Genomic DNA, 12,410 nt, shown 5'->3' on the forward strand with positions numbered 1-12,410 from the left:
AATAGGTTAGACTGGAGAAATTATAGGAAAAGTGGAATCATAAGAACTAAGAGAGAGTCTTGAGTAGAAACATTTTAGAAACAACTGAATGGAATCTCTACTCTCTGTGAAAGGCTATATTCAACAGTAATAGCAAAAAACCTCCACATACAGAGATTGTACCTACAGATGGTTGAACAGTGATTTTCTAGGATCCCATAATACTTTATATAATCATCTGTAATTAAATTAGCACAAGATAAAAATAATCTACTTAAAATAATATAAAGTATTCAAAATAATTGCTAGGCTAAACAACATTCTTTTTCATAAAAGAAACTGTCATAGACAACCAAGTGGCAAAAACAGAATGGAGTGAGCTGTGGTTGAGTGTAAATCCTATAGCAATGAAGTAATTTGTATTATCCTTACTTCTTCGAATACATTCAGATGACAGCCCTATTTCATTTCTTCATTCGGTTTGGAGGGCAGATGGCATTAGAATCATTTACTTCACCTTGTTGTGCTTAATTACTACAATAAACACACTATTTTCCAAATTAATCATAACAAAGTAATTTCATTAGTAACACAGCAGGCTGTTGAATTATTAGCATCATAACAGTTTGCAAACAATTAAACTTTATTTGAACCTTAAAAATTTGCAGAGTGGAACATTATTGTAACATCTAATGGCAATAGAGTACAAATCCAGTACAGAGCAAATAACCAAGCAAAACGCTATGTAAAATATGACTTACAATCACCTTTGAAAAAAATTAGCTCTCTGTTCATAGAAAAACAAATAAAAGCTAAGCAAACATAATGAGAACATAGCAATTAGCATATTTTCTAACAAGCCATGTTGTTTAAATTCACATTAATGATTATTATGATGATCTTGAAGAGTGTGTGATATATTGTCAAGGGTGTAAAGAAAACTTTCAATGCCTCCTAGTATACAGATGATTTCACCAAATGGATACAAAGTAGTCACGAGTTGAAAGTAATGATTGTTTTTCCTATCAGTCCAATTAAAAATTTTTTGTTTCCTTTCTCATCTCCCACCTATATTCATTCAGGTGAAAAAGAACAAAGGCCAGAGGAGCTCTGGACAAAAGTTAACACTTTTTTTCTGTACTGTCACCATTCCAGAGACTATCTGGCATCAGTTGGCAAAGGACTCCCTCTCCTGGATTAACTGTAAAAACAGGCAATAATCTTCTAAATACTTTACGTTTGGAGTGAGTCTGTGCCTGAGTGGAGGAGGGGTTTCCAAGTGGGTTTCTATGCAATGAAAAGCTGCTGCCATCTACTGGCCCAAGACTAAAATCTTCATTTAGGCCAGAAGCACAAAATCTGTGCCCACAAGGAAGTCTACATTTTCAGTGGAACCCACAACTGCTTTCACTTTTCAATCTCTCAGGCTTTGAAAACCAATCCACTAAATTCATCTCCAGTTGTCTCACTTCTGCCAAGATGATTTCAATCTATCCCAATGGCTCTATATTAGGAAAAGATTAACAAGTGCATAAATTAATTTCTGAAAGCTTTAACTTGACATGGTCTAATCTATATAAACTAGAATTCACCCACAATCCCCCAAATTAATATATATTTTTCACATGTGAAATCTGATAATCACAGTGCAGAGGGGATAACAGTAAAACATAAACTCTGAAATATTGCTTGTAGATAGTTTTTATTAATAATGGAGGTTTTTAAACATTATCGGCTCATTTGCATGGTTAGAATCTTTATCTTTAAAGCAAAGATCTGAAAAGTTCAACAAAAGTAGTACCTCCTAATCAAGGATTCAGTATTAGCAGATTATATTTACTTGAAATTAATTATCCAATCAGCAGTATATTTTGATATATATACCATAGTGGTACCTTGTAGACATTTAAAATACCTTTGATTTCAAACATACATGAAAAAGTAATAATATAACTCCACAAATCTTGCTCTGGAGTACAACGTACGCCTCCAGTGTCAGACTAACACTACACTTCCATTCACCTGTACCTGGGTACACATTCCCACCGGATTTCTACACCCTCCTCTCTGAGCCTTCCTTCTCTTCTCATTGCTTTCAGAGGTGCAGAGCGGGCCCAAATCTGGACTTTCATGTTTTGTGGTGGGACTTTAATACCACAGTAACAATCACGCAGGGTAAGAGTACCCAGTTATGCCTTCTGACTTTGAGAATACATTGAGATTCTTTTTTTTTTTTTTTTTTTTTTGCGGTACGCGGGCCTCTCACTGTTGTGGCCTCTCCCGTTGCGGAGCACAGGCTCCGGACGCGCAGGCTCAGTGGCCATGGCTCACGGGCCCAGCCGCTCCGCGGCATGTGGGATCTTCCCAGACTGGGGCATGAACCCGCATCCCCTGCATCGGCAGGCAGACTCTCAACCACTGAGCCACCAGGGAAGCCCCATTGAGATTCTTTATGCCATTACACTAGTGGCAGAATGGGACCTCTCACAAAATTTTTGTTTCATTAAATTTAAAGAAAACTACAGTAGAAAATGTTGGCAAGCCCATTATATAACCGGCGTATTTATTATTGGTAAAGGGCTTTGCACAAACCATGGTTCTGGTCTTCACATGTGTTGCAGAGGGTGACAGCATACTCCCCATTTGCAATTCTATCGTTTTTCTTTCTTGTGGCTATATTTAACATAAAGTAAATTCACCAATCAGTAAAAATTCTTTCATGAAAACATACTACTATTGTTTGAAAAATAAATACTAAGATAACTCATCTACAAAGTTTTAACAAAGCTACATTCTTTAGATAGCATCTACCAAAAACTTTCATGATACATTCAGTTGAAATTTTTATCAAATTATATATTACATTCTAAAAAATAATTGATATCCAGTATTAAGAGAAATTACAACTCTTACTAGAAGTAGCAATGATTATGTGATACAGATAAAATAGTGCTGAATTTTTCACACAAATCAAATGAGTAAATAAACCTATGATTATTTCCTTGAAAAACAGCAACAGGTATAACTTTACTGCTTGCATCTAATTTACATTAATATCCTTCATTTAATCTCACATCAGAGGAATATTATAATGAATGCATAAAACAACAAAGACAAACGATGCTCAACAAAACAAAGAAAGGTTATGAGCTGTCACTCATGCTTTCACGATGATTCTCAATCCAAAGCATTTGCACACTAGCAGAGGAATCTTCCTTTTCTGCAGGCAGAAAGGGAAAGTTGCATTTTAATTTTTTTCTTCAGGCAAAATGTTGATTTTCCCTGCTTAGAAAAATGTTACATTTTTAGCCAAGGAAGAAAATGAATGTTTACTCAATATTTTGTCAATTCAGCTCCTCAGAAAGGCCATAAAAGTGGTATTTTACTAAAGAGGAGGAGGTTTGGGAAAACAGCTGGTTATTATCAAAGGGATTTTCTCTTAATAATCTATTTCCAAAGTAAATTCTATGAAGTTATTTTTAAAACTAAACTAGATTTTGTTTTTTAAAGAAGAAGATGATTTGGGAGCATAATCTTTGTGCTATCAGAAAACTACAAAGACTTTTAAAAAGGCAAAGACTCATAACGCAGAGACCAAGAGAACATATGAGCTATTACAGAATATTGGATTAAAATGTACTTACCCAGGACTCTCAAATATCATACATCTCCATTATGTAGGCTTTCGGCACCAAGCCAATGGCTCCCTTCATTTCTCCTACCCACCAGCCATATCTATTGTATTCCTAATTGAAAACAATATGCAGTATTAACCTTCAGACTGGGTGTAAGTACAATGTTGTTTGTACGCAACTTCTTAGAAATGTTATTTCTTTTTATAAAGTTATAGGAGCTTGAGCTGCAAATTGAAACATTTTAATCTTTTTTTGTTTCTGAACACTTTAAAAATGCTGTTAGGCAAAGGTTTAAATTAATGTATAAGACAAAGCCTGTTTATTTCACAGTGTAGAACACAGAAACAGTCACTTAGGATAGAAACCTAGCAAATGAAACTACATAAGGAAGTCCGCTCTCTGGGCCCCTTTCCCTTCTCTCTCCCCCATCTCTCTCTCTTACACACACACACACACACACACACACACACACACAGAGACAGAGCCTGGGGGACACCTTTTAACGTGCAAAAACCAGTGTTAGAGGCTCCGAGGTCATAGCGAGGATCCTTAGGATACTATCTTTGCCTTCAAGGAGCTTTTCATCTAGCAAGGATAGACTTTTTTTTTTTTTTTTTTCACAATAAACTACTTAATTCCTAGTTAAACTCATATGACCGAAAATGATTTAGGATGTAGAGGTATGCCCCTTCTTAGGAAAATCTAAAACTGAGTATAGACGTTTTAAACAGATAAATTAGAGAATAAGGAAACACTACTAATGCTTCCCCCAACTGGCTTTCCAAAATAATTCACAGAAGGGCTCCTTTTCAAAAGCTTCCCAAAGGCATTTATCGTTCCTCTGGATTGATCACAAACTACATTAGGTAAAGGATGAATGGAAGGAATTTAAAGGTGGTATTAGATTCACCCTTAAGGGGGAAGATCAATAGGAAATAAAAGTATCTCAAATTATAAAGGCAAAATATTAATCTGGCTGTAAAAAAAAGACTGATTGATGAGTCACTTTTGAGTTTATTTTGCAGTGTGAGCTAATCCTGTGCCTCCTTTTCTTCCCTTTGCTCCACTGACAGACACACCACTGCTCTAGGCATAGTGAACACTGTACCTGGTCTCATTTGTCTGCCAGATTGACTAATGTATTTTTATCTCAAATTTATTTATGTTTAGTGAGATACAAACAAAGTAAAATGAATTACAAGTTTCAAGAATAATATCTCCCAAAAGCAATACTCTGAAAAAGCACTGTAGGACCCAAATTTAATTTTTCATATAAGATAAATTTTTAAAATCAATCCCCAAAGTAATTCAATAGGCTATGATTTCCAACATCTGAGTCACAGATAAATGTGCATATGCACATCGAGTTACATGTGGGGAGGGAATGTTAATACCAGTACAGATTTAACATTTGTATTGATGACTAACCATGCTATTGACCATCAGAAAGGAAAATAATACAATTTTTCCATACAAATGTAGCAACATTCCCAGGTGTGTATTGATATGTAGTCTATCAACAGAGAGATTACAAGATTAAAATCTATAAGTACTTTTTTAAACAATGGGATGTATCAGAATTAAGTTTTTCGTAAGAATAAGATGGAAGGAACTCGGGGGTGGTGGAGAAAGGCCTGAGTCTAATGAGGGCACAGCTCTGGCTTTCGAGGCAGTAGACTCGAGATTTTAAAAGTTTCCTGATAGTGTGAACTTAGTGGACAAAATTCTCTAAGCAACGAAAATAGTCTGATGCCCAGAACTCAGTGAAGATGACTATAATCTATGTAGAATATATTTGTCAGAAGAAAATACCAACTTACTGAAAGCTATGATTAGTAACCATTATATCCTAATAGGTACCTAATAAAACTGCCCTTTTCAATTTTTTAAGGCAATGAATACAATTAGAGCCTAATGCTTAACAAAACAAATGTATTTCACCTTGCAGAGGCCAAAGGCCCACAGTGTAAGATTTCAAAATGGATACTTAACAAAGTAAGTCTAAGTGTGAAAGCTCTTATCCAATGCCCATCTAAGATTTTATTCAGCTGATTATTTGGAAAGAGTAAAGGAACTAGGCCCCCAAAGGCTAGAAAAACAGAATACATTTAGTGAGAGGGCGTATTATGACCCAAACCTGCTTTCAGAGAAGAGCCTGCCATCTGGGTTTCAATGTTTAGATTCAAGTTACAAACCAGAAAGTTCATATTACTTTATAATATTCTGTTTTGAAATTATAATGTACACTCTAAATTAAGGGCATATTATTGTTCTCAAAAAGCTCATTCACATCCAAATTTAAGAAATTGATTTCCAACAAATCACTTCAACAAAGGACCAATGACGTACCTCACACAAGAGAAATTTGCATGACGGCAACTGAGAAGATTCATTAAACAGAAAGTACAGTAATAAACAGCAGAGGAGTTTATTCAGCTGTAAACAAATCCCTTAAAAGTAACATTCTAGGAAAAAATTAAGTTTTAGGCTAAAATAATCTTACATGTTTCACTGAATTAATTTAAAATAATTGAAAGGCATATGAAATACACACCTCATGAAAGTACTCTAAAATATAACAGGTTTAAATCAGAAAACAGTAAAAATAAAAAACCAGAATGTTTATTACTTTACATTTGTAAAGAATTCCATATAGCACTCCTGCGTGGAATTAAGAGGTAAGATAAAACATAGTGAGGTAAAAATCTAGTAGGCAAATTTATGGATTTACACTGCAGCCATTAGAGTATGTCAGCAAGACTGCAAACACAGAAGCTTTTACTTTTATCATTACTATCTTCTGTATGAGCCTCCTGAGCAACATGAATCCCCATTAAACCATTTGCAGCCTATAAATTGGAATGAAGATGCATCTTGGAGTACGGTATTCTAAACTCCAGCCTGAAGATTCAATAGCATACACACTTTCCTTTGGAGGAAGAAAATCTGCCTTCCTTTGCCTTCCCTGTTTGCTGCCCCCAAACAAATGTGATTATCAATGATATATTACTTACACTGGAAAATAATGCAATCCACACAATGTTGTCTCGCTGTCCACATACTAATTGTAGTATTGGTCTAAAAGTCACGGGTGGCTCATTAAAAAAAAAAAAAACAACGCTCACACCTTATCTTGTTAATAAACAAAAAATAAAGAGACCAAAGTCAAACCAGGCTGCCATCTAAATCTCTGAAAGGTTAGGAAGCATCATGTCATCTTGATGGCACACGAGATCTCAGGTACAAGGTCTGCCATCTGGTATTCTTCACCCTACTCGGCTCTTAACATCAACTGAAATGCTAACATAGGCAAGTGACTGTACCTCAGGAGGACTGATAAAATAATGAAGAGTCCTTTAATCTACAGGAAACCATTCTAGTCAATTTATAAGAAATATTGCATCCCTTTGTAGGATGTGTAATTATTTTCTATTAATCATGTGCTATAAAGCTACATTATGCAGTTATTCTGTTATCACTAGAAAGAGGCCTGCAGTCAGCTTCTGACAATGTTAGGTAATTACTAACACAAAGCTTCTTTCTCCTCCCGTAGTAATGCTATCAAGATCTAGAGGTATAGTGATGCTTAGTGTATAAAAATAGTACTCAAAAGAAATTTAATATCTGCAAAATGGATGGCTTCAAGGCAAAATGTAATGTGGCAGTTAAAGAAGCAAGAAAGCTGAACTTGCCCAATAATTTGAGAAAATAATCATAAAGCAGCACTGAACAGTTGTGGTCTAACTCCTCTGTTTTCAATTTTTACATCATTAAAATAGTTTTTGTTTTATTTTATAGTTAAAATTTTAGGCCTCAATTAATCATTATTAAGCAATAAATTAAAGTGATTATGTAAAAAGGCAGGAAAAAAAGGACTAGTTTTGATAAAGTGAAACAGAGACTTTATCCAACGCAATAGCAAACGTATGTCTATGTTTACTTACTAACTAAATCTTCTCTCTCTGCCCCAGTGTATTATTTTACACTTAAATAAGATGCCAACATTTACTTAAATCCTTTTCAGCACCACGATTCTCATTTCTCAAGTATGTTAATCCACTTTCTACAAACCATATGGTAAAAGAATGCTGCCTTAACAGAAGCTTGAAACATTAGTAAGATTTTGTGATGTACCAACCCTTTCAGAAAGTAGTTACCAATCCGTTTGAAAGCAACAGGTGTTAGAAAGGTTAACAGACTATATTCCTTTCTCCAAACGTATATCTGTGCTTCAAAACATACCAGCCTTGTGCAGAAATAAAGGTAATTTTATTCACAAAATATAAACTACATTGAGTTTCAGAACCAGTGGACTTTACCATTGTTTTCCAACTATTCACTGTGATATTTTCAATTTTTCAAATTGTTCATAAACATTGTAGTAGCATGAAAACTAGACAACTATTTAAAATATGGAAATACTTTCTTCAAGGCTACCTCTTCAATCTCTTCCTTTTTACTATCTCCAATTAGAAACTTTGTAAGAATCGTTTCTTATACATCCATCATCTCAAAAGTTGTCTTAAAATGCACAACAGGTACTTGACAACTTCGTTTTTTTACTATTATTATCTACACTTTAACTGCTTGAATCTTAGTCTCCTAACTCATTCCTTAAATGAGGAAATGGACACTAACAATTTCTACGATCCTCCCTGATGTTTGAATACCACCATCACGAACCTGCTTTACCACCCTAAGTCTCTTAGCATCTCATGGAAATCAACCTCACTACTTTATAATTTACTATGCAAGTGTGAGTTTGAGTTACTCTAATTCAAAGAATTACTATTTTTTTCCTCCGTGCACTGCGCACTCCATTTTTAAACCGAGAGAGACAAAAGACGAGCAAGGAAGGTGACAGTAAGAACTTAATTCCTGTAACAAATTTTAGTTTATATTCCAGAGTCAAGATACATTTAATTCAAATTTCTACACAGTCAACATTTACAATGGCATAAAGTAAAAACTGATATGCAGACTGATGATTCTTAGGTATCGTTAGGCAAAGAAAGATCAAATCATGCTCAGTAGTGGGTGGCCTTTGTACTCAGTGTATTTCACCAACCAGTACATGACTGTCAACTGCTCTAGTTCAGACCTTCATCACCTCACCGGATCATTGTATCATCCACTCTGCCTCTCTGTACTTCCCGGGAACAGCCTTTGTCAGTTTACTCGGCTGCTCAGGAATGTATACTAGCCCCGCAATGCTTTAACTACAAACTCCTCTCACTGCTCTGGTCCCACAGCCCAACCTTCTGTGCTGCACTCATTCCTGCCTCTGTATGTGGCACTCCTTCCCCAAGGGGCATCTCCCCTCCCTCATCCAAAGCCTATCTAGTAACTAAGACTCGACTCAGGTTACCCAGCTTCCATGAATTTTTCTCTGAGTTATCTAATCCATACTTACATCTCCCATTTCAAGCTGAGTATCTATTCCTCAGTGGAGTTTATGTACTTTAGTTTTGTCCGTTCAACTAAAATAAAGTAGAAACTCACTGAGATCATGGCAATGTCTTACACTCAAACTGTATGCCCCACACTCCAGGATGTGTAAAAGATGTTCAATAAATATGTAATTCATGATGAAACAAACATACTTTTTCTTCATTTTGGATGATGCACCAGATGACCCTCCTAAATGTTTTCTTAAGAAGGGTAGTTTCCAATAGGAATATATTTTCTATGTGTATATTGGACATACTTGAAGAATTTTAGTAATGACTAAACAAACATTTGTTCTGAAGTATGTTTAGCTTCACAATACGAAGTGTGCTGTTCCTCGTCATGGCTGGCTGCGGCCCATCGCGCTTTCCAACGTGCTGTATAGCATACCTTGTCTAAAGAGCCTAAATTCCACTTGCAGAAAGAAAGATACCTGTCCCCTGAAGAACTGGGACCAAATAATTCTAGTTCTTCGAAGAAATAGCTTCAGCTGAATTTACTGTAAGTACGGAAGAGGTTAAGACAGAACCCTGCAACGGTAGAAACAGTGTGGCAGGTCTAGGGGGAAATCTGCTAGTTTTTCAGCTGCTGCTTCTTATTCTTGTGATTATTTTCTCAGAAGATTGAGAGTCTCCAGCTTGTTACTAACTAGGTATGTGACCTTGGGCAATCCCCAAGTTCTTTAGGGGTGATTTTGTTTTTTACATTTATATCACTTTTTGAGACTCCACAATAATCCAGTTACGTACTTAACATAAATCAGTAAGTCTAATTATTATACATGTGGACCCTCACAGAATTACCTATATGAAATCTCTTGTTATACGTACTATAAATTTTTTGTTGTTGAGGGTAACATCTGCCACTGTTCTTATTATATAAAGTTGTTGAGGTCAGATAATCTGCGAAGATTCTAGAAATTCACATGAGATTTTTTTTTTTTTTTTTTTTTTAAGTAGCCAGTGCTGGGAAAAGCCAAGCTTCCTCCTTTATGATTAAAAAGAATTATTAGCTCCTTGTCTCTCCCTTTTTCGGTTTGGCTGCCAAGAAGCTCAGGAAGTTCAAGCGTAGAAACTCCATTGTCTTTTAAGGTCTCCAGAGGCAGTCCTTTTTTCCATTAGTCTTTTATTTATTTTTCCCCAATTATGTGGAGCCTCAAGATCTTCTCACCTATAAAGTGAAGAGCTAGCACTAAGGTTCCCCTACCTCTACGATTCTACCATTCTAAATTCCTTTAAGAAGCTCAGGATTATTTCCTTTTTTTTTTTAATGTAAATTTATTTATTTATTTTTGGCTGCGTTGGGTCTTCCTTACTGCGCGCAGGCTTTCTCTGGTTGTTGCAGGTCATGGGCTCTAGGCTCGCGGGCTTTAGCAGTTGCAGCGCGCAGGCTCAGTACTTGTGGCTTGCAGGCTCTAGAGCGCAGGCTCAGTAGTTGTGGCACATGGGCTCTAGAGCGCAGGCTCAGTAGCTGTGGCGCCGGGATTAATTGCTCCATGGCATGTGGGATCTTCCCGGACTGGGGCTCGAACCCATGTCCCCTGCATTGGCAGGCAGATTCTAACCACTGCGCCACCAGGGAAGTCCTAATTATTTCTTATTTTTAACTATATTTTCATAAACATATATTAAACATCTATCTGCCATAATGTTAGATATTGGGGATTCAAAAATACTTAAGACACAGCATTTACCTCAAGGAATTGAGACAGGGAAACGAATAATCCTGGTCATGGCCCACTTAGGTATAGCAAAATGGAAAGAGAAAACCCTTTAGGGTCAGATCTGTGTTGATTCCAGGAGAAGGTACTTCCTAGCTGGTATCCTCAGGTGATTTACATAATAAGCTTACTAAGCATCAGTTTTCTTACTTGCAAAATTATATTGATAGTACCATACCCTTTGTAGGGTTACCTTAAGAATCAGAGGAATGAAAGCACAATGAGTACCTAGAACAAGATACTGTAGGTATGCAATAAATACTTTTTCATCCTCTCCCTCTGCCTTCCCACTAACTGGTGTAGCAAAATACCAAGGCAACAAAAAAACAGAGCATTTTGGAGTGTACTATAAGGCAACCTGATTATTACGGGCTGTTCCAAAGGGAATCTGATCTTTAAAGAGATAAGAAAGGAGACATCTCAAAAGAGTGAGAATGTGCCATATATACATTGAGGGAGCTCTTGATTTTTTTGGGGGGTGGGGCGGGGGGAGAGCAGAAGGGCATAAAAAAATCATTGATTTTTCAACTTAAGATTTTTTTTTTTACTTACCAACATGGTGCTTTTCTTTAAGGTTGTTTTGGTTTGCTCCTGGAAAACCTTTGCTTACTCCATGCAGAATTAAACCATGTAGGCTCTGCAGCCATAGCAGCTCCTCCACTGCCACCTCTGTGTAACTTGCCTCTCTGACACTGCCTCTGGTTTCTCCTTTACTTCTCAAGCCACTGCAGGGGCTCAGCCTGACAGCCTGTCTCCTGCAGGCACCTTCCCCTTTCATCTGTCAACATTTTCCTGGAATGCTCCCTCCAATTTATGTAAGAGAAAATCGGGAACTACTAGAGCATGGTTTTTGCAACTAGGTAACAAGAGGAGTCCCATGAGTGGAATGAGAGCATCTTCTGTCGTAGTGCTGTTTCCATACACTGCTTATCACCACCAGGGAGAGGTTATAAGCATAGCATAGGTCTTCCCACTATGCTTCACCGTGGGCATTTAGCATAGAAACTAAATGCCGTCAGACCCAAACAACGCAGCGACAAGTACAAACACTCCTCCTTCCCAAAAGACTACAAGATGTGATAACATTTAGGGGACTAGCGTAGTATCATCAAGGTATGTCCTATACTGAGGTGTCCTGGTTACTCTTCAGCAGGTGGTTTTGCTATTATGTGGCACATGGGGTCAGATGGTCACAAAGGAAAAACTAAGAGAGCTAAAAAGGAACTCTGTATTTCCCTCTGCCAGTAGAGCTCAGCAAGACTTTCATTTTATTTGTTTTTCTGGCAAGTCTGAAGCCAAAAAGCCTTAGTAACAGAATTTTTACATTTTCACAATGAGAAGCAAATGATCAGTGACAGTTACATTTCACCAATCACTGGAAAAAGTCACAGCTACAAAGGGAAGCAGTGCTTGAAACTCCAAACAACACACACTAAAAAAATGCCCTTTTACTGTATATTAGTGAACACTGTCAACCCACATTTCCTGTTTTTGACTTAATAAAAAATGTCTCAAAAAGCTGCAAAGCCCAAGTCACATGTGCCCTAGACTAGATGAAATATTCCAGGATTCTTAACTCTCTTATTTTTCTGTTAATAGCAGACAAGCAGCATGCCTCTTTCCTGCTG

General features: G+C 36.7%; 1 protein-coding gene across 1 annotated transcript in view; it reads right to left on the reverse strand.

The window, feature by feature from the left end:
• Positions 1–2,981: 2,981 nt before the first annotated feature.
• Positions 2,982–12,410, reverse strand: part of SKAP2 (src kinase associated phosphoprotein 2) — a 153,795-nt gene continuing 144,366 nt past the window's right edge. Inside the window, exons 12-13 of the mRNA XM_007466073.1 lie at positions 3,624–3,725; positions 2,982–3,199 (exon numbers count right to left, since the gene is read on the reverse strand). Of these exons, the coding sequence (XP_007466135.1) occupies positions 3,633–3,725 (93 nt within the window). The 3' untranslated portion in view covers positions 2,982–3,199; positions 3,624–3,632. The remainder of the gene's footprint in view (positions 3,200–3,623; positions 3,726–12,410) is intronic.

The sequence above is a fragment of the Lipotes vexillifer genome, unplaced genomic scaffold (assembly GCF_000442215.2).
Source record: "Lipotes vexillifer unplaced genomic scaffold, Lipotes_vexillifer_v1.1 scaffold150, whole genome shotgun sequence".
Classification (NCBI taxonomy): Eukaryota; Metazoa; Chordata; class Mammalia; order Artiodactyla; family Lipotidae; genus Lipotes; species Lipotes vexillifer.